Source organism: Camelina sativa, chromosome 7 (genome assembly GCF_030686135.1).
Source record: "Camelina sativa cultivar CO46 ecotype springtype chromosome 7, ASM3068613v1".
Taxonomy (NCBI): Eukaryota; Viridiplantae; Streptophyta; class Magnoliopsida; order Brassicales; family Brassicaceae; genus Camelina; species Camelina sativa.
The window spans coordinates 24,920,138-24,940,691 of NC_141886.1; the positions used below are offsets into that span (position 1 = coordinate 24,920,138).

A 20,554-nucleotide genomic window follows, 5' to 3' on the forward strand; every position below is an offset into this window, starting at 1 on the left:
CGATAAAAGGAAGACTGCCTACGAGAGATAGGTTGCGATCATGGGGACTTGATGTTCCTCAAGTTTGCGTCCTCTGCTCAACGGGATTAGAAACACACGACCATCTCTTCTTTGAATGCCCCTTCTCTGCAACGGTTTGGCAATCTTTTGCTTCGAGAGTTTGGAGAACCCATCCCACTACGCTTAGGTCCATCTCCTCTTGGATTCTTCAGACCAGGAGATCACCCTCCTCCGAGGCCGTGGTCATGGATTATCCATAAAGTTAGAATAAATTCTTCCTAGGTCGACGCCCGAGCGGTTAATGGGGACGGACTGTAAATTCGTTGGCAATATGCCTACGCTGGTTCAAATCCAGCTCGGCCCAATAATTCGCTGTATACATAACCCTTTTTGTTTTGCATAAATGACAGAGAAGGGTAAGAAAAAAGGTCAAATTTCAGGGTATAGTTCGACTTACTTTTTTCTTTATTTCTTGTGTTTAGTTATTTTTTTTTTCATAAAAAATTCCGAAATGAATAGAGTCGGGAAAATAATCTATTTTTTTACCCGGCTACCTTTCCCCTATCCCTTATGATTAGGGGGCTGTTGAGCCCAAGAACGACCAGTCTTGTGGTGGTACGGAAGGAACGGACTCTGTGAATGTCCCGCGTCCCATAAGAAAGTCAGCATGTTATTTGATATGGCGCGAACGCAATGCAAGGATCTTCACCTCCACCGCCACCACTAGTGCTGCAGTGCAAGCAGCTTTGGATAGAGCAATCAGGGATCGTCTCACAATCCTTCTAGGATTTCTTTTTGCTTTCTACTTTGAATGTATTTCTTTTCCCTTCTAGTTTGTTGTATGCGTATTTTAGTTTTATTTTGTACAGAAAAAATTAGAAAATGATATAAAATTTAACTTTTTACCAAAAAAAAAAAGTGTATGGATGTGTGATAGTTGTGTGTCATATGAGTTGACTTTAGGTGGAAGAAAAATCAAAGTGTGTGTGTAAGAGAGAGAGAGAAAACGGTTCGTGAACTAATAAATGTGTGTAGTGATAAGCGCTAGCTAATTTGGCAGTTATCCGTTCTTGTGCGTGAAGCTGGGGTTTTAAAGATTAAAGAGAGTAATAAGAAGATCCAATACATGCCATTCTCTGTGTTTTTAATACATGCCACGCTATATATCATATTTTTTTGGCTGATTCCATATCTATAAAGGTGGTTAGATCCGAATACTAAACGCATTCCCTTAATTCTAAGATTTGTCTGTTTGTTTAGTCTTGCAATAAGTTTTTGTGGACGATGGTGACAAGACACCAATATAATACTAACATGCATATTCCTTTCTCAATCATTTATGGAACTTAGTTTACAAAATAGCTTCTATATAATAAAAATAAAAGTAAACTGCTTTCATTTAATGTATTTTTGACATTTATTTATTTATTTTTTATATTTTATTTTCCTTGGAAAACTAGACCAGTAAAACTTCTTTGGCTGTTAAATCTGTTAAAATATCACTTTTTCATTATCCATTAACAAAAAAAAACCTTCCGAAATATATATGTGTACTCTTCAGCACGATTTGTTAGAAACCTATCGGTGTCGTTGTCGTTTGTTTCCAAAAGCTGTCTAACACTAGTAGAAGTAGATGGGGTGGTTGAAAAGCAAAATCACTTCATCTGGATTCGATGTCATGATATTATCCATTTTTCTTTTTCACCTTTTTCGATTCTTTATATAGTTTTTAGACCAAGTCTTGTTTTTAAATCCACCCCCTTAAGCATGAGAGAGTCATGGAAAAATATCACACCAATGTTACTAATTTCTGCATTGCATTTTCATTATTCAGTTTCCAGCATATATAGAGATAGACTCACATCGATGATTTTTTTGATAACATTATGTTTTTTTATAAACAAAATTTGTAAATCTTTGTAAACATAAACAAACTAAAAAAACCTATTTTTAAGAACTTACAAGTTTTACAGATTTTGAGTATTCAAAATTGAAGTTGGTGTTCGAAAACTTAAACGCAACTGGCACTTCTTAGGTAGAAACATGACAACAGTATAAGTCATAAGCCTAAAGCCTTTTACGTCCTTTACGTCCGAGTGTTCGTCTCACAATTTGAAAAGTGTAACTCTACAAACAATTCAACTAGCCCACCGACCCTTCCTTTCTTCACGGAATTTTAGGAAGTGTTTTACCTGATTTCAAATGTAAGTTAATCCCTCCTTTATCACCAAAATTTCCATTTACAGCATAATTTAATGTATTATCATTGATGCATATGTAGTAGTCTCTAGTGTCTCCAAAGAATCCAAATACCAATAAGGAGATCCAAAATACGAAGCTCACCATCCCGGCTTCCCGATAGAGCGAATTGACCAAGCACAAAGTCTTCGACTAAATTTTCCAATTTAGTGGGCCTTAAAATTCTCATATTTACTGGGCTAGATTTGACCTTAAGCATCTCCAACCATAACACCATTTTAATGCTGAAATAACACTATATTTGATGTATTTTTAACACTAAAAATAAATTAATCTCCAACCACAACACTAAAATATTACACTAAAAATACTATTCTATATTATTATATTACTAAAATAAAGATTTTCTATATATTTTTTTGACAATGATTTTCTATATTATTATATTACTAAAATAAATATTTCAATGTTCATTTGAATTTTATTATATATTATCAATCAAATTACTAATTAATTTTAATATTTTCTACTAATTAATAATTTATATAATGAAAATTAAAAACTACAAAACTGTTTTGGTATATTATTTTTTATTACAAACTTAATTAGATTCTTATATAACAATACTAAACTTATATTTAATCTATTATAGCTAAGTTATTTTAAAATAGAATAAAATTAAAAAAACAACAATATTATAGTGTTTGTCGTCGCTACAGTAAAACACCAAATATAGTGGTGTATTGTGCAACAAAAAAGAATCACCCTATTATAGTGTAAAATATACAGTCTGGTTGGAGACAAAAAAATCAATTCTACGTTATTATGCAGTTTTACCGGTTGGACTTGGCCTTAGTGAATGTGTTGCTATAATAGAGGGAAGTTTGGTCCATATCCGCAACAACCATTTTCTATCTGTAAGAAGGAAGAATATTAATAACATTATCTATATCTACTAAGCCAGTCCTAATGTAAAAGATGAAGATAGCTCTTCAACCATGAAATATGTATATATGTAAATCTCCACTGGTTGTGCACTTAAAATCATATGTACGAACTGATTACAAATCTACGTCGTTTGCTGTTATGAAATATCTAAATAATAAGATGTTGATATAGATCGAGTTTGAATCATTCGACAAGATACTCTTATTGTAATGATAATCATTCGCCCAAACCGGAGCATTGCGTGCCCCTACGACTCTCAACGACATTTTGTTACGCGCCAACTGATACATTCAGGTCAAGGAAGACCTCTGACCAGGTTTGACGGAGATACCGTAACGACAGTCAGAACCATCATGCTATCTATCTACGTCGGCGACACAATCCAGTGTTTCAACTTCGCGATTGTGACAAACCAATTATCTACAACTTAGATTTTCATGACACCTTGACTGCATAGGATGTGCACCGTTGCATCGACTTATCACCAATGCGTCAAGTATCGCCGCACGACATATATATGTACGATGTTGTACATGCACGACATATATATGTACGATGTCGTATATGTTTGAGAACTTAACTGCGGCAATACTTGATGCATTGGTGATAAGTTGAAGCGACGGCGTACAAGTGTAGTTAAATATCATAATTAAACTGTATTTTAATTTGAAGAATTAATATCGCCTATTCCTGTACAAGTGTAGTTTTGCTTATACATATAATAATTTTTTCATTACGCTCCGTTTGTTATACGTAAAGGCATCATTAATGGGAGAACTTTTTTTTGTGTTCTTAGATTAAATATATAGTGAAAATAATGTTAGATCAGTTGTTAAAATCATAGGTAAAAAAAATGGGAGAACTAATTATGGTGTTCTTAGAATAAAGATATAGTGAAATAATATTCATAAACATTTTACAAATTATAAAAACTTATAAAATAACATTTAAATTACTTACTTATATAAAAACAATTGTATACTTATAAATTAATATAATATTCATAAACATTTTACAATTATAAAAACTTATAAATTAACATTTAAATTGCATACTTATATAAAAGCAATTATATACTTATAAATTAATATAATATTCTTAAACATATTACAATTATAAAAACTTATAAATTAACATTTAAATTGCATACTTATATAAAAGTAATTATATACTTATAAATTAATATAATATTCTTAAACATATTACAATTATAAAAACTTATAAATTAACATTTAAATTGCTTACTTATATAAATAAAATATTTTCTTTTTTTAAAAAAAATCTCGTCCAATCACAGGAAACTACGTCAAATAAAAACTGGGCTTAAATCAGTTCTACGTAAAGAACTAAAAAAAGTGTTCTAAACCACTATTCATTATTTTTATAATTTTTTTGGGCTTAGAACACTTGTTCTCCCATTAATGATGGTCTAACAATAAACTGTTTATCATGATTCGGTTCCAATTTTTCAGCATATAACCTAGCTCTACCGTTCCAGATAATTAAAAACATTTGACATACGGTTACACTTACGATTAAGAGTTTTGTTTGATTATCTTCGGCTGATTAAAAGACTTTACACTTCTATTTATTGTAAGACTGTAACATATGTTATTTTTATATCTTCCTATATACAAATAAAATCACAATATTAACTTTATTTTCTTTACAGTTAAATATCGGAATCTCTACTGTGTAAAGACGAAGGGTCAGAAGACAGCATCTAGTAACATAAATTAAGTTTTTTTTTTTTGGTAGGAAGTAACATAAATTAAGTTGACAAATGAATTCTATAAACAAATTAAAGAATTTCTAATTCTACAATTCAGATCCGATCATAATCTTTTTTTACGGAAGGTGTTTATACGCTATAATTATGGACTGTGATTGGAGAACAAATATATAATCAAAAAAACAAAGTCACTGCGTAGTGCGACATGAAAACGAAAAATGCAAAATTTCGGAAGTTATCAGATAAGCAAGGATCTTATTTACCCAGACATTAGCAAGAACCCTAGATTCTTAGGAACTATCCCACCATATCAAATACTGGTTCAGCAAGACAGCAACAAAACAATCATCATATATATACTCGAATAATAGTGGACAATTAAAGATCTTCATCGAAATAAATTATTGTAGACAGAAGAATAAAGAAAGACAGAAATAGAGAAAGGTGAAAGAAGATGTAGAGCTCCCTTCAATCCAAAGAAGAGTAAAAGCAATTAAAGGGCAAGTTAAAGCTCCTGAGATAACCAAATCCTTTTCTTATCATTATAAGGATTAGGGCTTATGGGATCCATAGCTTAGCAGCTTTTCTTTACCCTACTAAACTCTCGTTTGAACTTCAAGGAGCTCTACCTCCCATCTTTCTTTGCTCTAGAGATAATTAAATCACTATATACGGACATAACTAGATCTATCGGAAGACAAATACGTTATGGATCTGACCTAACAAACTACGAATAACTCTTGAAAACATTTAGAAAGGTTAGATGAGAGAAGTTGTACATAATATTTATATATATACAAAACACCAAAAGGGGTCAATCACAAGCAATAAAGACTGAAGAAAGAGAGATATGAAGAATCCTAATTAACCAGACTAAACATATTAAGAGAGAAGAGAGAGAGTGAGAGATAACACGTAATTTTTTGAAAGAAGTGATAGATAGAGAGTAGTAATTATAGTGGTTTAGATTTTCGTGGTTGAAGGGGAAAATAAAAAGAAATATGCAAAAATAAAAATACAGGTGGGTGCATCTGAAAAGACACGAGAAGGGTCAGACATTGTTTAGTGTTAGATTCCCCTACGCGTCACATGCGTCCTTCTCGGCTTTTGTGCTTCTCTCTTTTATTTCTAGATTATTGTTATTACAAGTATAAAATATCAATTATTATTATTCCTGCCAACCACTAGTCCACTACATTTTTTAAGATGGAACTTTGAAATTGAATTAGGCCGACCATTCTTTTAACTTTTACTAAAGTGAACAAGTGTTTTCGGTTGGTGACCTAATTCTATAAGTATTGTTAACCCTAACCTAACTATTAGAAATTGCAACACGAAATAGCTTTAGGATTATTAAGTCTGTCTGATGATGATGTGGGCACGAAAGCAGGTAAATATTACTTTGTATGAGGAGAATCTATGGCTAGATTTATTTCAACGAACTTGTCGTATTATCCTAACGAGTGTGGTCTCTTTCACCATTCACGCCGATGCTTTAAGCTATTCAATGCCCTTATTTTAAAGATTCTTATATCCACAGCGTAATTTTTTTTTAGTTGGTTGAGGAAAATGTTTACAAGCATACTCGACCTAGCTATAACATTTAATAAGAAGAAGTTATAATAATAAAAATATGTGGCTCGTATACTTAACACAAACCATTAATTTTGTTTATTTAAACAATTAAGTATGAAAAAATTGGGTTTAAAATATGTATACGATTTAAAAATCCATTAATTATAACAAAATACTATAGGAAAAATGTCATTAAAATTTCCAAATTAGCATTTTTGTTGATTTAAATTACTAAATCTTTATTTGTTGAAAAAAATTCTCGCTTTTTTTTTGGCTTCTATTTAAATTATGAACTCTTGTTGACTTTGGTTTGAAGCACAACGTTAACTGGCAAGACGGAGATATTAAACGGGATTAATTAAGCGTTAATGAGATCCGTTAATTACATCTCTAAATTGAATCCGATTATCAATTCCTCACAAAATCCCCAAATCACAAACCCTAATTTGCGATTCCTCCTTTCTTCTTCGATCGGATCTTCTTCTTCGAATTCAACTGATGACTCCATCTCCACAAACACACTTCGATGACACTCCACGGTCAAACGAAGCTACCACCGATGTCTCTGAGCTAGAACTCATCTGTTGAATTCGAGGAAGAAGAGAAAAATAAAAAAATAAAAGAAATTATCGATTGGGGTTTGAAATTTGGGGAAAATGAGAATCGATTTCTCAATTTGGGGGTTTTAGGATGTTATAAACAGTGTTGTTTTGCTATTAACGAATCTCGTTAACAGATAATTAACTACATCTAATTTCTCCGTTTGGCCACTTAACATTGTGCCTCAAAAGGTCAGGTCAATAAGAGTTTGCGAATTATTTGGAAGTCAACAAAAGATTTCTGCTTTTTATTTCCAAATCCAGAATTTGTGATTTAAATCAACAAAAATGCTAACTCAAGGATTTTAACGACATTTTTCCCAAAATATTGTGAGACTTTTTAAAAGAAAGCAAAAAAAAAACTGATAGCTCAAAGCTTTAATTAACTTAGCCCATCTGACATATGGACCGGAGTTGTTTAATATCCAACAAATCTATTACTTGGGCCTTATTAGAGCATTTGGGGGAGACCACTGTTGGTTTTTGGTTATAAGCCCCGACGTCGTTTTCGTTGGGACGCGTCCCAGCATCGTTTTGTTTCTTCTAGCTTTTAGAGCCTTCTCTTTCCTTTTTCGTTTACTTTTTCAATATATTTTCCCCTAAAAATGTCGATTTCTTCTGTAATTGCTCTAACGGCTACTTTTTTCTCCAGACCATAAGAAACCTCAAAAACATTAACGATAACACAATCTAACAAAAGATCAATTTCGATCATTACTTGTAATCTGGTTAGTCAATTACGGAGATGGACCAGCCGAAGAAAGTTGCTGATAGGTATCTGAAACGTGAGGTTCTTGGTCAAGGTACTTACGGAGTCGTCTTCAAGGCTATTGACACTAAGGTGATGATTCCTCCTCACTCAATTCTTCATAATTTGTTCCCATCCCATCAAAATTAGGGTTTAGATTTTCTCGGTGATTCTTATTTTGTGTCTTGTTCTCATAGCTTTTGGGTATTCAATCTTAGCTAAAAAAGCTTCGATCTTTAAACTATTATGTGTTCTTAGAAGTCAAAGTTTGCATTTTTTTTTTTGTTCTCTAAGTGGATTTAAAGTTTGTAATTTTTTGTTTGAGTTTGGCTATAAGGAAACTGATTTTGTTTTGTTGTGGTGAATTTTGTAGAACGGAGAGACTGTAGCGATTAAGAAAATAAGATTTGGGAAACAAAATGAAGGTGTGAATATAACAGCTCTCAGAGAAATTAAATTACTCAGAGAGCTTAAGCATCCACATGTGATTGAATTGATTGATGCGTTTCCTCACAAGGAGAACTTGCACATTGTGTTTGAGTGCATGGAGACTGATCTCGAAGCAGTTATCCGAGATCCTAATCTGTTTCTTTCCCCCGCTGATGTCAAATCTTACCTTCAAATGATGTTAAAAGGTCTTGAATATTGTCATGACAAATGGGTTTTGCATAGGTACTTAACTGATTCTAATGAATAGTCCACAGAACTTTTCTTTCTCTCTCCATTAAGGTTTGTTTGGATTTACACTTACGGAGTATCTTTTGGATGTGTTTTCAGAGATATGAAGCCTAACAACTTGTTGATAGGACCTAATGGACAACTGAAGCTTGCAGATTTTGGGTTAGCTCGTATATTTAGTATCCCTGGTCATAAGTTTACCCACCAGGTAATCTTTTTTTTTTGTGTGTGTGGCAATTCTATTTATGTAGTAATTCTGCTATGTTTCGTTTCTTGATTTGTTTCAGCAATTTCATAGGTCTTTACGAGATGGTATAGAGCACCTGAACTTTTGTTTGGTGCAAAACAGTATGGTGGTGCAGTTGATGTTTGGGCTGCTGGCTGCATTTTTGCTGAACTTCTGTTACGCAGACCGTTTCTTCAGGTGAAACTCCGTTTTGTTTGTGTCGTGATCCCAATTCGTCTGTTTATTTGTTTCTCTAGCTTATTTTTCCCCCGTTGCAGGGAAAGAATGATATTGATCAATTAAGCAAAATATTTGCTGCCTTTGGGACCCCAAAAGCAGATCAGTGGCCAGAAATGCTCAGCCTTCCTGATTATGTAGAGTATCAATTTGTCCTCGCACCTTCTCTACGTTCTTTATTTCCAATGGTTAGTGAGGATGCTCTAGATTTGTTGTCTAAGATGTTCACCTATGACCCCAAGTCTAGAATATCGATTCAGCAAGCTCTGCAGCACAGGTACCTAAAGCTATCCTATGAAGAAGACATGAGCAATGGTTATTTTGTTTTGTTCTCAAACATTTGATTTCTTTTTAAAGGTACTTCACATCTGCACCTTCTCCAACTGACCCTTTAGAGCTCCCAAGATCAGTACGCCAGCTGGGTGCTAAGTCATCTGACAGTAAACACAAATCCGTTAAAGTGTTGTCACCAGCACATAAGTTTAGACGAGTGATACCTGACCGAGGAAAGTCTGCTAATAAATCCAAGGACCAGAGTGTTGATGTCATGAGACAAGCTAGCCATGATGGACAAGCACCAATGTCTTTAGATTTCACCATCTTAGCCGAACGGCCACCTAACCGACCAACCATCACCAGGTAAAAAGAATTGGTTACACATCTGATGAATTACACATCAGCTTCTAAGATCATCACTTCTGATGATTTTTTGATGTTTGGTTTTGCAGTGCGGATAGATCTCATCTGAAGAGGAAACTCGATCTCGAGTTCATGTAGGATAGAACGTAACAAGCTTCTTCTTCACGCCAATCTTCAGTTCATTTAGCCTATAGGTTCTCGAGTACCAGGCTCTTACTGGTTGGTCCTGTCCAGTAATTCATGAAATTTGTCATATTACTAGTGATGATGAACATGGTGAATCATTCTTTCTGTTTACAATAAAATGTAAAGCACAGATGATTAACTAATCATCATGTAAACCCATTATAGAAAAATCCATCAGTTTATGGCCCAAACTCAATTCATTATCGAAGTTTTTCATTCTCAATTGCTCTTACAGTACAATTTAAACTTCAGTACTGTATTTTTAATTATGGAACATGTTGGTGGTTTACATATAGTTCAATCTCATCACAAATATGAAATGTGTTTTTAGCAATGCTGGATGAGATGATGCGTACTCAATCTAAGGAATTTCAATAAATCTGCAACAATGGTAAACCACAATATCCAGTTTTCGAAAGACCAATGTAAAAGGCCAAATCAATTAGAAGAATGAACTACTACTGTACTCATTATCTATTTTATTCATTAACGTTGGTAAGCTCATTTGCAACTTCCAATGCTTTTTCCTGGATTGATCATTCCACATCGCCATCTTTGTCATCTGAAGACCCGACTCTGTTTGTAGCTTTCTTTGCCTATTCGTATAAATCAAGAAACAGAATCACATTAGGCAGAGTCCTTATAGATAACAAATTGACCCGATCAGTATAAAGGCTTTTTACCTCTTTATCCCAGTTTGTGAATATAGTGACTAAAGAAAGACAAAACACTTGAACAGCCAATGCTGTTACGATTCCCAACCAAAGCCCCTAACAATGATATAACACCACAAAAATTAGAGTTTATACAAATTAGTCTTGAGTTTAAACTTGAATATTGAGAATATGAGTTTCAAAATTATTACCCGACCACCGATGTGGAAATGGAAACCAAGTAATAAGCCTAATGGAACTCCAACAAGATAATATGATCCAAGATTCACACACGCTCCAATCTTCTGCCATCCACATCCTCTAGCAACCCCTGCAAACATACATCAAAACCAGTTGACCAGGATTCCAATTGCTTAACCGGACATATATACATAAACCAGGAGCCAAAGCTAATCTTCTTTGTGTCATTCAAAAACTAACCTGAGAGAACGCATTGGAGGCCATCAAGGAAGTTTCCACATGCGACAATCAGTATCATTGATGCAGCATATGCGATGATCTTCGGGTCGCTGCTAAAAGCATGACCTAAGATTTTCCGGATGGACAACAGAACCGTTACAACCACAATTCCCTCTGCAACTGCTATGCCTACAATGACATATACAGCTAGTTTTGCCACTTGTGGATTCCCTGCTCCTAACTCGTTTGACACCCTTATGCTGCAAGTTAACAGAACACACAAGAGTAGTGAGATACGTTTCTTTGATGAGATTACTTCTTGGATATACCTTTTGATTCTGATGTACTGACCTTGCAGCGCCACCAAGACCAACCGAGATCTGCCAGATTGTTAGTGAAGTATTTAAACTGAAAAGTTGAAGAAATTATGTTATAATTAAATAGAACAAAGAAGTGAAAGCTCCTAGTAGCATAAGACAAACACAACCAAGTTTTACCAGATTGAAAGCACTGAAGTTTCTAAAACCGGATTGGGAAGAAGGCCAGAGGCAAGAACCAAAAGCTCGAAGGACCACAGCTCCAAACTGTTACAAAACAGAATCGATTTAGTCCTAATACTACACCTAAGCAGTGCAACAATTTTTGTTCACTAACTTACCAGACCATGACTGCTGAAGGAAAAGCAATTTTAGAAAGATCATAAAGTTCTTGAAAAGCCTCCTTTGAAAACCCGGTCCAACTTTGCGAACAAGTAGACGAAAATTTGACATAACACGAGAGGAGAATGACGTTGAACCAGTAAGAGACCGAGATAGCGAGAGCAGCTCCTCTGTATCCTAAAGCAGTCTTCAAGACAACAACCAACAGAGAAGCAAATGAAGACAAGTGGTGATACCAGAGCAGACAAAGACAGGGAACACATTGTTCTGCGCTTGCAAGAACCTATTGATGCATTGAAGCAGTCCATAGGCGAAGAGGCTCGGGATCATGTATCTCGCGTAGGAGCCAGCAACACTTGCAATGGACTTGTCTTGGTGGACCAATACGAGAATCTGCTCAGTGTTAGCCCAAATGATCGAGAGAGGAACAGAGAGTATTAGAAGAACAAACATTGCTCTCTGCATTTGAATTCCTAGTTTCCCGTACAGCTTTGCTCCGTAAGCTTGACCACATAGTGTCTCCAACGCACTCGCTGTTCCCAACTATTACACATAAACACACACACACAAGAACGAATCGGGTTTAAAATTTTACTACTTTACAAAATAATTCTGAAACAGAACCCTACAGATCTCTGAACAAATTTCAAGAACGATTTTAACAAACCAAGAAAATTGCACCCAAAACGTTAAATCATGAATCAATGCGGAATTCTAATATATTTGTGAAAGGGGACAGAAACGTACGAGGAAGGTGAAGCCTGTGACAGAGGCAAAGGAGGTGGCGATAGAAGCGGCAGATAGGGGAAGAGAGCCTAAATGGCCAACGAACAGGAGATGACTTGGAGAGAGTATTGAAGCAGGCTTGCACCAATAAGTGGTGCTGGAAGCCATAGCTGCTTCTTCACTTCCTCCTTCACACGTATCATCGTCGTTTTCTTCTCTGTGATCAGAAGCGGAGGCGTCACACAATTTTCCATTATTATTTTTTTTCTCTCTCTCTCCCAAAAGCCAACAAAAGAAAAAAAAAATACTAACAAAGAAAAATATATTAATAAGAAACAACAACCTATGTATCTCTCTTACCTGGTCTTTAGGGTTTGTGGAGGAGACTTGGTTGATATTTATAGGCTATTCTGTTTTTTTTTTACGGTATGATATATATTTTTTTTGTTTGTTTTGTTGTCAAACACGGTATGACATCTTAATTAGTATATATTTCCACTAATACTCTTTCCTGATTTAGCAAATTATTATTTTTAATTTATTGCCATTTTAACTTTTCGATATTGCAAATTGATGACAATAATAATCGAAATATATATCTTAGAAAGGAAAAAAAAAAAGAACAATCGAAATATGCTCCCAATCCACAGCCATCGATTTGTGTTTTACTCCGAATCTTGACAACGAGTGCGACGTGAGTGGCTCTTATTTAGTTCTCTCTTTTCTTATTCTCCCCCGAGTCAGGAGGCTGGCTACCGCATCCTTACTCAGTCGCCGGTATAATTGACTCGTAAACTCGTCCTTTCGCTTTCTTCACCTAAATATAAAAATATTTATTATTACATAACCGTCACTTATTTGAATTTCTATATACTTATTTTAATGACATTTTATATAGTTTGTTTACCTCTTCGGTCCAGTTGGTACGAGTCATGACAAAAGCAATGGCAGAGACTTGAGCAAACGTAGCACAAATCACTCCTAACCAAATCCCCTAATTAAAGACACAACGACGACTCTCAATTCATTCAAAGATATTATTAGATTTTATAAATTTATAAAAAGGAAACATGAATCAACTTGTGATTATGCAAAATCTTTTTTTTTTTACCATTCCTCCAACCCCTAACACGAATCCAAACAAGATCGATGTTGGAATGCCAACTAAATAGTAGGATCCGAGTGTTACGTATGCCCCTATCTTTTGCCACCCTGAACCTCCAAGAACCCCTGATCAATCGATATCCACAAACCCGGTGGGGGAAAACATAATTTTTTTTTTTGAATAAAATGTAAAATTTATTCGAAAAAAGTAGTGTTTACATCAAGTACAGCGTGTTTTTATGTCTCCAAACTAGAGAAGACTAGCTCACATAAATTCTTACAAAAAATAGCAAAAGTAACAATTGTCAACTCGTGTTATCAACGAGAGTCGAGCCACTTCGCCATGCAGCAGGTGGGGTTCCCTTTAGGTTGGAGCGTGAGCAGCCTGTTACGGATCTGCCTATCGAGGTGTTTAATTAGTTGAGCAGCTGGGGTTGGAGCTTCCCCGTGACGGCGTCTATTCCGTTCCTGCCAGAGGGAGTGAAGAGAAGCCTAGAAAGCATAAAGCAGGAGAAACAGAGTAACAGGTCCCAAAGTGTGTCAACCAGAAGAATCAGGTTTGTATCCCAGTCTGTAGAGAACCTCTGCGTAAGTAACTTAGAGGTTAAACAAGTCCAAACTTCTGTCGAATAAGGGCAGATGAAGAATAGGTGGTCGCGAGTTTCTAGTGGCGTGTTACACAGGGGACAAGAGGTATCCACCCGTGAGTTCCAATGCTGCATCCGATCTCCAGTAGACATGCGGTTGAGCGTGGCTAACCAGACCATAAATGAGTATTTGGGAGTGGCCTGAGAGAACCAGACACCTGCAACCCACGATTGTCGTTGCCTGGCGCTCCTGGTATACTCCCAAGTGTCTTTTGTGCTAAATTTGCCCTTAAAGTGATCACCTTTTCCCTTCCAAAGGACCACATCTGCAGTGTTCATTAATCCTCGGTTTCTAACTGTCTTAAGAACTGTCTCCAGCTGATTCAGATAGTCCACGCGATGGTGCCTTTCCCAATGAGCGAGAGCCGCTGCAACAGTAGCATGAAGACTGATTCCCATATCAATACTACCCCGCGGGCCTGCAAGATTAAATAAACATCCCAGAGGCGACCAATGGTCATGCCAGAAAGAGATATTCAGACCATTTCTGACCTCATACCGAACAAAATCAACAGCCAAAGTACGATATTTGAGTAATTTCCTCCACATCCAAGAACCTGAGGCGGTATTGTTCGTAAGGGACCAGAATGAACCCTTTTTTAGGAGATGAGCCCGAAGCCACGTCACCCATAAGGAATTCGAAGATAACAGTCGCTAGATGAGTTTCAAACAACTCACTTTATTTGCTTCTTGCAACGAACGCAACCCCAAGCCACCCTTTTCTTTAGGGATACATACATCAGACCAGAAGACTTTGGCTTTTTTAGTGTTTAGAGAAGGTCCAGACCACAGGAAAGCAGAACACAGACTATCAATCTCCTTGATGCAGGCAGTTGGCAGTCAGAAAGCAGACATTCAGAAGTTAGTGAGACTGTGAATGAAAGAACTTATTAGTTGAAGACACCCCGCAAAGGAGAGGCGTGTAATCCGACGTTGTCATTCTTTTGGTTAAGAGAGGGAGCCCCGAATAACGAACAGGAAGAAAACCTGATGCGAATGGGAAGGAGTGAAGAATTGATTCCTTATCACTATTTGTGACACCAGCCATATAGAGTGTAGACTTCTCTAGACTGATATTTAGACTAGAGAAGCCTGCAAACTCATGAAAAATCTGGAGAATGCTCTCAATAGATGTTTTAGTCCCGTCTATAAAGACCAGTAGATCGTCTGCAAAGCATAGATGGGTGAGCTTGACATTCTTACAACGTGGGTGGTAACCCATTCGCCTCTCCGAAGCCGCTCTGTCGAGCATAGCAGATAAGACTTGCATACAGATTACGAAGAGATAGGGGGATAAGGAACAACTTTGTCGCAGTCCTCTTGCACTGCGGAACAGTCCGGAAAGCTCACCATTCACTTGAACTGAAAAGGAGGCTGTGGTCACACAAAGTTCAATCCATTTCACAAACTGTTCTGGAAAATTCAGTGTTCGTAAAATACTTAACAGAAAAGGCCATTGTACAGAGTCGAATGCTTTCGAGATATCAATCTTGACAGCACTTCTAGGGGACACTGATTCCTTGTGATAATCAGCAACTATCTCTGAAGCGAGGAGGACATTCTCCATGAGTAGACGATCTTTGACAAAGGCAGATTGATTTAGAGAAATAAAAACAGGGAGTAATCGTTTTAGTTTGTTTGCAAGGATTTTGGAGATCACGTTGTATACCACATTACAGCAGGAGATAGGCCTATAATCCTTCATTTCGCTAACCACCTTCTTCTTCGGTATGAGCGCTAAAATGGTTGTGTTAACCCCCTATGGTAAGAAGCCATACTGAAAGAAAGATTGGACAGAAGCCACAAAATCCTTCTTTATAACAGACCATGTCCCTTTAAGGAACTCCACAGTATACCCCTCAGGCCCGAGGCTTTTATCCTTTGGCATGGAGTGTAAAACATCTCTAATCTCCCCCTCAGATACTTCTTTCACCAACATGTTCTGTTCCGACTCAGAACAACGATAAGATAACAAACCGGATAGCATAGCCTCGTCTATCGCCTGATAATTAAGTAATTGATGGCCAAGAAATTGTCGGAAAAACCTTTCAGCCTCCTGCTTCATCGTTTCTTGAGTGTCTGCTATTGTACCATCCGGACAGTGAACCTCTCTTATTGCATTCCTAGCCTCACGAGCCTTAGCAGCTCGATGGAAGGCCTTATTATTCCCATCTCCTATCTTGAGCCAGTGTAACTTTGATTTTTGTTTTAAAAACCTCTCCTCCAAACCTGAAACAAACAGCCACCTACTATACGCAGCCGCTTCCCTTTGCATCGTATAATCTACAGGGTCCTGCATTGTCTCCAACTGACAGGTGCATAGATATGCAAAAGCCTCCTTAGTCTTCTTTTCAAGATTCCCAAGTCGATCTCTACTCCGCAACTTTATTTTTGGTTTCAGGGTTTTTAACTTCTTTGAGAACCGGTACAGTGTAGACGTCGAATGATGCAACTGCTCTGTGTTATCCCAGTACGTCTGTACCATCGGTAAGAAATTTTCATCCTCCAGTAAGACATTGCAGAATTTGAAAGGTCTGCGCAATTGTGGTTGATCACTCCCTATTTTTATACGGCACCAGAGATGATCTGAGCATCCCCTGCCTCAAACACTCCATAAGAATGTGGATAATCAGTAAGCCAAGCATCATTTACAAGAACTCTATCCAGCTTCTTGCAAATGAGGCCAAAATCACGCTTGTTATACCAAGTGTACATAGGACCATGATATTGCAGGTCACTAAAGGAACAATACTGCACCACTTCTTGAAAATCTCGCATTCCCGGACACCGTAGGGCTAACATCATATAGCGAATGCTCCTCTCCTTTAAGAATTTCATTAAAATCACCAAACACCATCCATGGTTTATTACGAAACAATGGTGTGTCTTGGTGATACTTCAAATCCTCCCACAAAAACTTTCTCTCTGCAAAACCATTAGCTGCATAAATGAAAGAGATAAAAAAACTCATTTACAGCTCCTTCCAACAGAACAGAGCAAGTTATCACTTGACTGCTCGTATAACAAGGTGTGAGGCGGGCATTTGAGTTCCAGATCACCCAAATCCTCCCCCGACGACTACAAGAATAATTTGTTAAATAAGACCACCCAGGGAATACTGAACTGAGAATTTCCTCTGCTTTCCTCTCCTTCACCCTCGTTTCCAATAAACAACCAAACTGGAAATTGCCTTTCTTAACCCAATCACGGACTACGGAATGTTTGGACATTTTGTTAAAACCGCGAACATTCCAGAAGAAACTTGACATTACTGGAGGTTGGGGTCAGCCCTACTTTGATCTCGTGGAAGTTGAGTAGGGGGTTGAGATACATATTTATGGGAGTCCTTTGATGCCCGCGGAATAGACTCTCGTACAGGTAAATTTGCTTTGACACCTCGTCCTCGCTTCCCAGTCACAAGGACATATGTCTGTGACAGAACAGGTGCACGAGTATCGGGAGGCTCAACATCCGTGTCAGAAGCAGCATGTGTCTTATCATTCTCCGGAGGGTCCTCCGGGGCATTATCTTCCGCATCCTGTTCACTCATGACCGAATATGAGTTAGATAACAGAGATCCCTCACCAGGTTTTACCGGACTCCTCTGTTTATTGGGACTATGCAACAACTTATTTCCCGTTTTTTGTGGTGTAATCCACTCTTGTTCACCCGTTTCCTTCCGCACATCAGTAACGTTAGCAACAACCTTTGTCAACACAGTTGCCTGAGGCGTTTGAGCATCCCCCTGAATAGGAGTACCCTCACTTTGAGCAGAATCCACAGTTCCCGTCTCTTTCACCGCAGGAGACCTTGGAGGTGATGTAGGTACATTTTGTGAGGCTGGAGTCAGACAAGCTGACTGCAAGTGTCCCCATTTACGACAGCGACTACAGTGAGGAGGCAGCCAAGGATAAGAATATTTGACCACAACATCTAACTCCCCCTCTTCTTCTCCCGCCAGATGATATTCCACTGGTAAAGGTTTAGTGAGATCTGCGTCCACCATAACTTGTGCTTCCTCAAAACTAGTACATGCCTCTGTCTTTGGATGTAACCTCTGTGGGGTACCTACCGCAATCGAGAGAAACTGCAGCCCCTTATGAGTGAACATTGTTGGCGGCACATTCTTCAATATAACCCAAAGAGGAACATATTTCAGTGCTGGTTGTGCCTCTTCTGCAAAAGGTGTCCACCTAGAGATGAGCATTGGGATGCCTCCAATATTCCACATGCCTCTGTTTAAAACTCTGTTCCTTATGCGTTCACTGCGAACTCGAAACTTGACAGTGTTATCATTAACCACTATGACATCAATAAGCGAGAATTTATCTCCCAATCTCCAAATCTTATTTACGATCATATGGATCTTCCCCACATGCGGAGCTTTTTCATTGAGGAACTTTCCCACAACAAAATCTTCCCACAAGGGCTTTGGATCCACAAAGACATCCCTAGGGACTACCACACGTTGTTTCCCTTCCACCTCAGAGACCACAAAAGCCTGCTTAGTGAACACATGTTTCGTCGCCGCCTTTAGCCACAACTTTTGATCACCTGAAACCGAAGACTTAGAGCCTTTAGTTTCGACACCCTCCCCCGATAGACCAACCTCAACGGACAGAACCTTGATTGAACTCCCTTGACTCCCCTCGACACCCAAAGAGATAGTCAAATCCATGACCGGTGAATCGGACTCCGTAGTCCGAGGCGGCGGATCCGCCAAAACCATCCAACTTGGGGACCAAGTAAAAAACCTAATCGCCCTCCACGTCAGCAAGATTATCCTAAGGTTACTGGGGAAAACATAATTACATCGAAAGGAACATTAAGATTAGAAAAAAAAAAAAAAAAACACAAAGATAAAAGAAGATGGAAGATCGAGAACTCATGAGAGCTAGGACCTGAGAGAATGGCCTGAAGACCATCAAGGAGATTGGAAATGACGAGGAGAGGCACCATCGTTGCTACATATTCAGCAACTTCAGACTCGTTTGAGTAAGTGTATCCAAGTGTTTCACGTGTAACCAGCAACACCAATTCACTTAAGACACACACAAAAAGTGTCATGGCTAAGCATACTCGTATAGCTCTCCTGGCATTGTCTGGATTTCCTGCTCCTAACTCATTCGATACCCTCACGCTTTCACAACACACACCCACAACATTTTATAAGATGAATTTCCAGTTTAAAAATTTGGTAACATCTTAGTAAAGTGGGTTACCTCACTACACAAGCCGATGCATAGGGAACCATACGAATTACTGTGGAGATACCTAAACTGTTCAGAATATCCAACCCGAAAAAAAGAGATTTCGATTGATTCTCGAGAAAGAATTGAGGATCTTAGTACTAATGTACAGACAAGCTACAAGGGAGCATGTGTGTTTACCAAGTGGAGATAACCGAAGTTTCAAGAACAGGATTTGGAAGTAAGCCTGAGAGGAAGACCACTGTCTCAGATGACCAAATCGTCAAGCTGTTTCCACCAACGACATTAAAGATGTGATATATAGAAGAAGCAAAAGATGATTTTAAAGATACGTACCAGACCATGAATGCAGACGGAACAGCCAGACGAAGAAAGACCATAACGTTCTCAAGAGCCTCTCGGGAGAACCCGGTCCATGTTTTGGCGCAAGCAGGCGAGAATTTGACGTAAAGACTCAACAAGACAACATTAACCCACAAGGAAAACGAAGTTGCTAGCGCAGCTCCTCTGATTCCCAAACCAGAATTGGACACCAAACCCCAACAAACAGGAACGTGAAGCAGGGTGGTTAAACCGGAACAGAGCATGAGAGGGAACACTCTGTTCTGGCTCGTAAAGAAACTATTGAGGCATTGTAAAATCGCGAAACCGAAAAGGCCTGGGATCAAGAACGCTATGTATGATCCAGAGGTTTGAGCAATGACTGCGTCTTGGCCAAGAAACACAAGAATGGATGATGCATTGATCCATAAAATGGATAACGGAAAGCATAAGATGAGAAGAACCACCATTGCTCTTTGTGTGTGTATTCCTAACATTCTTTCTACTTTTGCTCCGTAAGATTGACCACACAATGTACCCAATCCTCCCGACAGTCCCATCTAAAAACAAACAGAACCCATTTTTTAGTTTCTAACATACTAAAGTTTCTGTGAAGAAAAAGAGAAAGTGAGAGAGACTGACGAGCAAACTTAAGCCAGTGATTTGGGAGAATGAACTAGCAACGGAGACGCTAGAGAGAGCTAACTCGCCTTGATGTCCGACGACCATGATAGAGATCATCTGAAGAAGATACTGCAACAGATTCGTAGCCACAACTGGACCACCTAGCCACAACTGTTTCTTAACTTCCTCCGCGATCCATCCTCCTCCTCCTCTGCGTATCTTCGAGTCCATAGAAGAGACGTCTACGACCAACGGATTCGTCGGAGAGTCGTCTCCTCCTTCTCCTCGCTCCATGAATTTTTCCCTTCCGGTCGCTTAAGAGAGCGCGTAGTTCATAAAGATTAGAATTGGTAGTTGGTTTAACAACAATGTAATCGTTTTCGGCTTTTAAAGCTACTGGACCATTCGATTGTGACTCTCATA

At 37.9% G+C, this 20,554-nt stretch overlaps 2 protein-coding genes and 1 pseudogene across 6 annotated transcripts; 1 reads left to right on the plus strand and 2 right to left on the minus strand.

Moving 5' to 3' along the window:
• The first annotated feature begins 7,575 nt into the window (after nucleotides 1-7,575).
• LOC104702070 (cyclin-dependent kinase D-1-like) lies at nucleotides 7,576-9,958 on the plus strand. Its single transcript, XM_010417883.2, has 7 exons — nucleotides 7,576-7,894; nucleotides 8,175-8,473; nucleotides 8,579-8,687; nucleotides 8,778-8,903; nucleotides 8,984-9,219; nucleotides 9,300-9,581; nucleotides 9,671-9,958. Exons 1-7 carry the CDS (start codon nucleotides 7,799-7,801, stop codon nucleotides 9,717-9,719), a joined length of 1,197 nt encoding a protein of 398 aa, XP_010416185.1. The 5' UTR covers nucleotides 7,576-7,798; the 3' UTR covers nucleotides 9,720-9,958.
• Nucleotides 9,959-10,116: 158 nt separating this feature from the next.
• LOC104702071 (protein DETOXIFICATION 17-like) lies at nucleotides 10,117-12,597 on the minus strand (annotated as a pseudogene). The gene is made up of 8 exons (XR_015562330.1): nucleotides 12,247-12,597; nucleotides 11,499-12,042; nucleotides 11,338-11,424; nucleotides 11,192-11,248; nucleotides 10,862-11,100; nucleotides 10,633-10,751; nucleotides 10,451-10,537; nucleotides 10,117-10,363 (listed from the first exon to the last, which is right to left on the minus strand). The product of XR_015562330.1 is annotated as a protein DETOXIFICATION 17-like (transcript).
• A 143-nt stretch (nucleotides 12,598-12,740) lies between these two features.
• LOC104702072 (protein DETOXIFICATION 16-like) lies at nucleotides 12,741-20,495 on the minus strand. Of its 4 annotated transcripts, XM_010417884.3 has the most exons (8): nucleotides 20,150-20,495; nucleotides 19,523-20,067; nucleotides 19,367-19,453; nucleotides 19,199-19,255; nucleotides 18,878-19,116; nucleotides 13,337-13,455; nucleotides 13,133-13,219; nucleotides 12,741-13,042 (listed from the first exon to the last, which is right to left on the minus strand). In XM_010417884.3, the coding sequence occupies exons 1-8, from the start codon at nucleotides 20,423-20,425 to the stop codon at nucleotides 12,989-12,991; spliced, it is 1,464 nt and encodes a 487-aa protein (XP_010416186.1). In that variant the 5' UTR covers nucleotides 20,426-20,495; the 3' UTR covers nucleotides 12,741-12,988. The 4 variants fall into 4 exon arrangements, with proteins under 4 accessions (XP_010416186.1, XP_010416187.1, XP_010416189.1 ...); XM_010417885.3 differs by lacking the exon at nucleotides 13,337-13,455; XM_010417887.3 differs by lacking the exons at nucleotides 12,741-13,042; nucleotides 13,133-13,219; nucleotides 13,337-13,455 and adding an exon at nucleotides 13,498-18,769 and having other exon boundaries at nucleotides 20,150-20,492.
• Between the last annotated feature and the right edge of the window lie 59 nt (nucleotides 20,496-20,554).

What these genes read in the sequence shown, in the direction of transcription:
- LOC104702070 (XM_010417883.2), top strand. Translation starts at nt 7,799, where the DNA reads ATGGACCAGCCGAAGAAAGTTGCTGATAGGTATCTGAAACGTGAGGTT. An exon ending in GTCATAAGTTTACCCACCAG is followed by an intron (nt 8,688 to 8,777) that starts GTAATCTTTTTT and finishes GCAATTTCATAG; the next exon opens with GTCTTTACGAGATGGTATAG. An exon ending in CAGCAAGCTCTGCAGCACAG is followed by an intron (nt 9,220 to 9,299) that starts GTACCTAAAGCT and finishes TTCTTTTTAAAG; the next exon opens with GTACTTCACATCTGCACCTT.
- LOC104702072 (XM_010417884.3), bottom strand. Translation starts at nt 20,425, where the DNA reads ATGGAGCGAGGAGAAGGAGGAGACGACTCTCCGACGAATCCGTTGGTC. An exon ending in TCACTGGCTTAAGTTTGCTC is followed by an intron (nt 20,068 to 20,149) that starts GTCAGTCTCTCT and finishes GTTTGTTTTTAG; the next exon opens with ATGGGACTGTCGGGAGGATT. An exon ending in CCGTCTGCATTCATGGTCTG is followed by an intron (nt 19,454 to 19,522) that starts GTACGTATCTTT and finishes TGGTGGAAACAG; the next exon opens with CTTGACGATTTGGTCATCTG.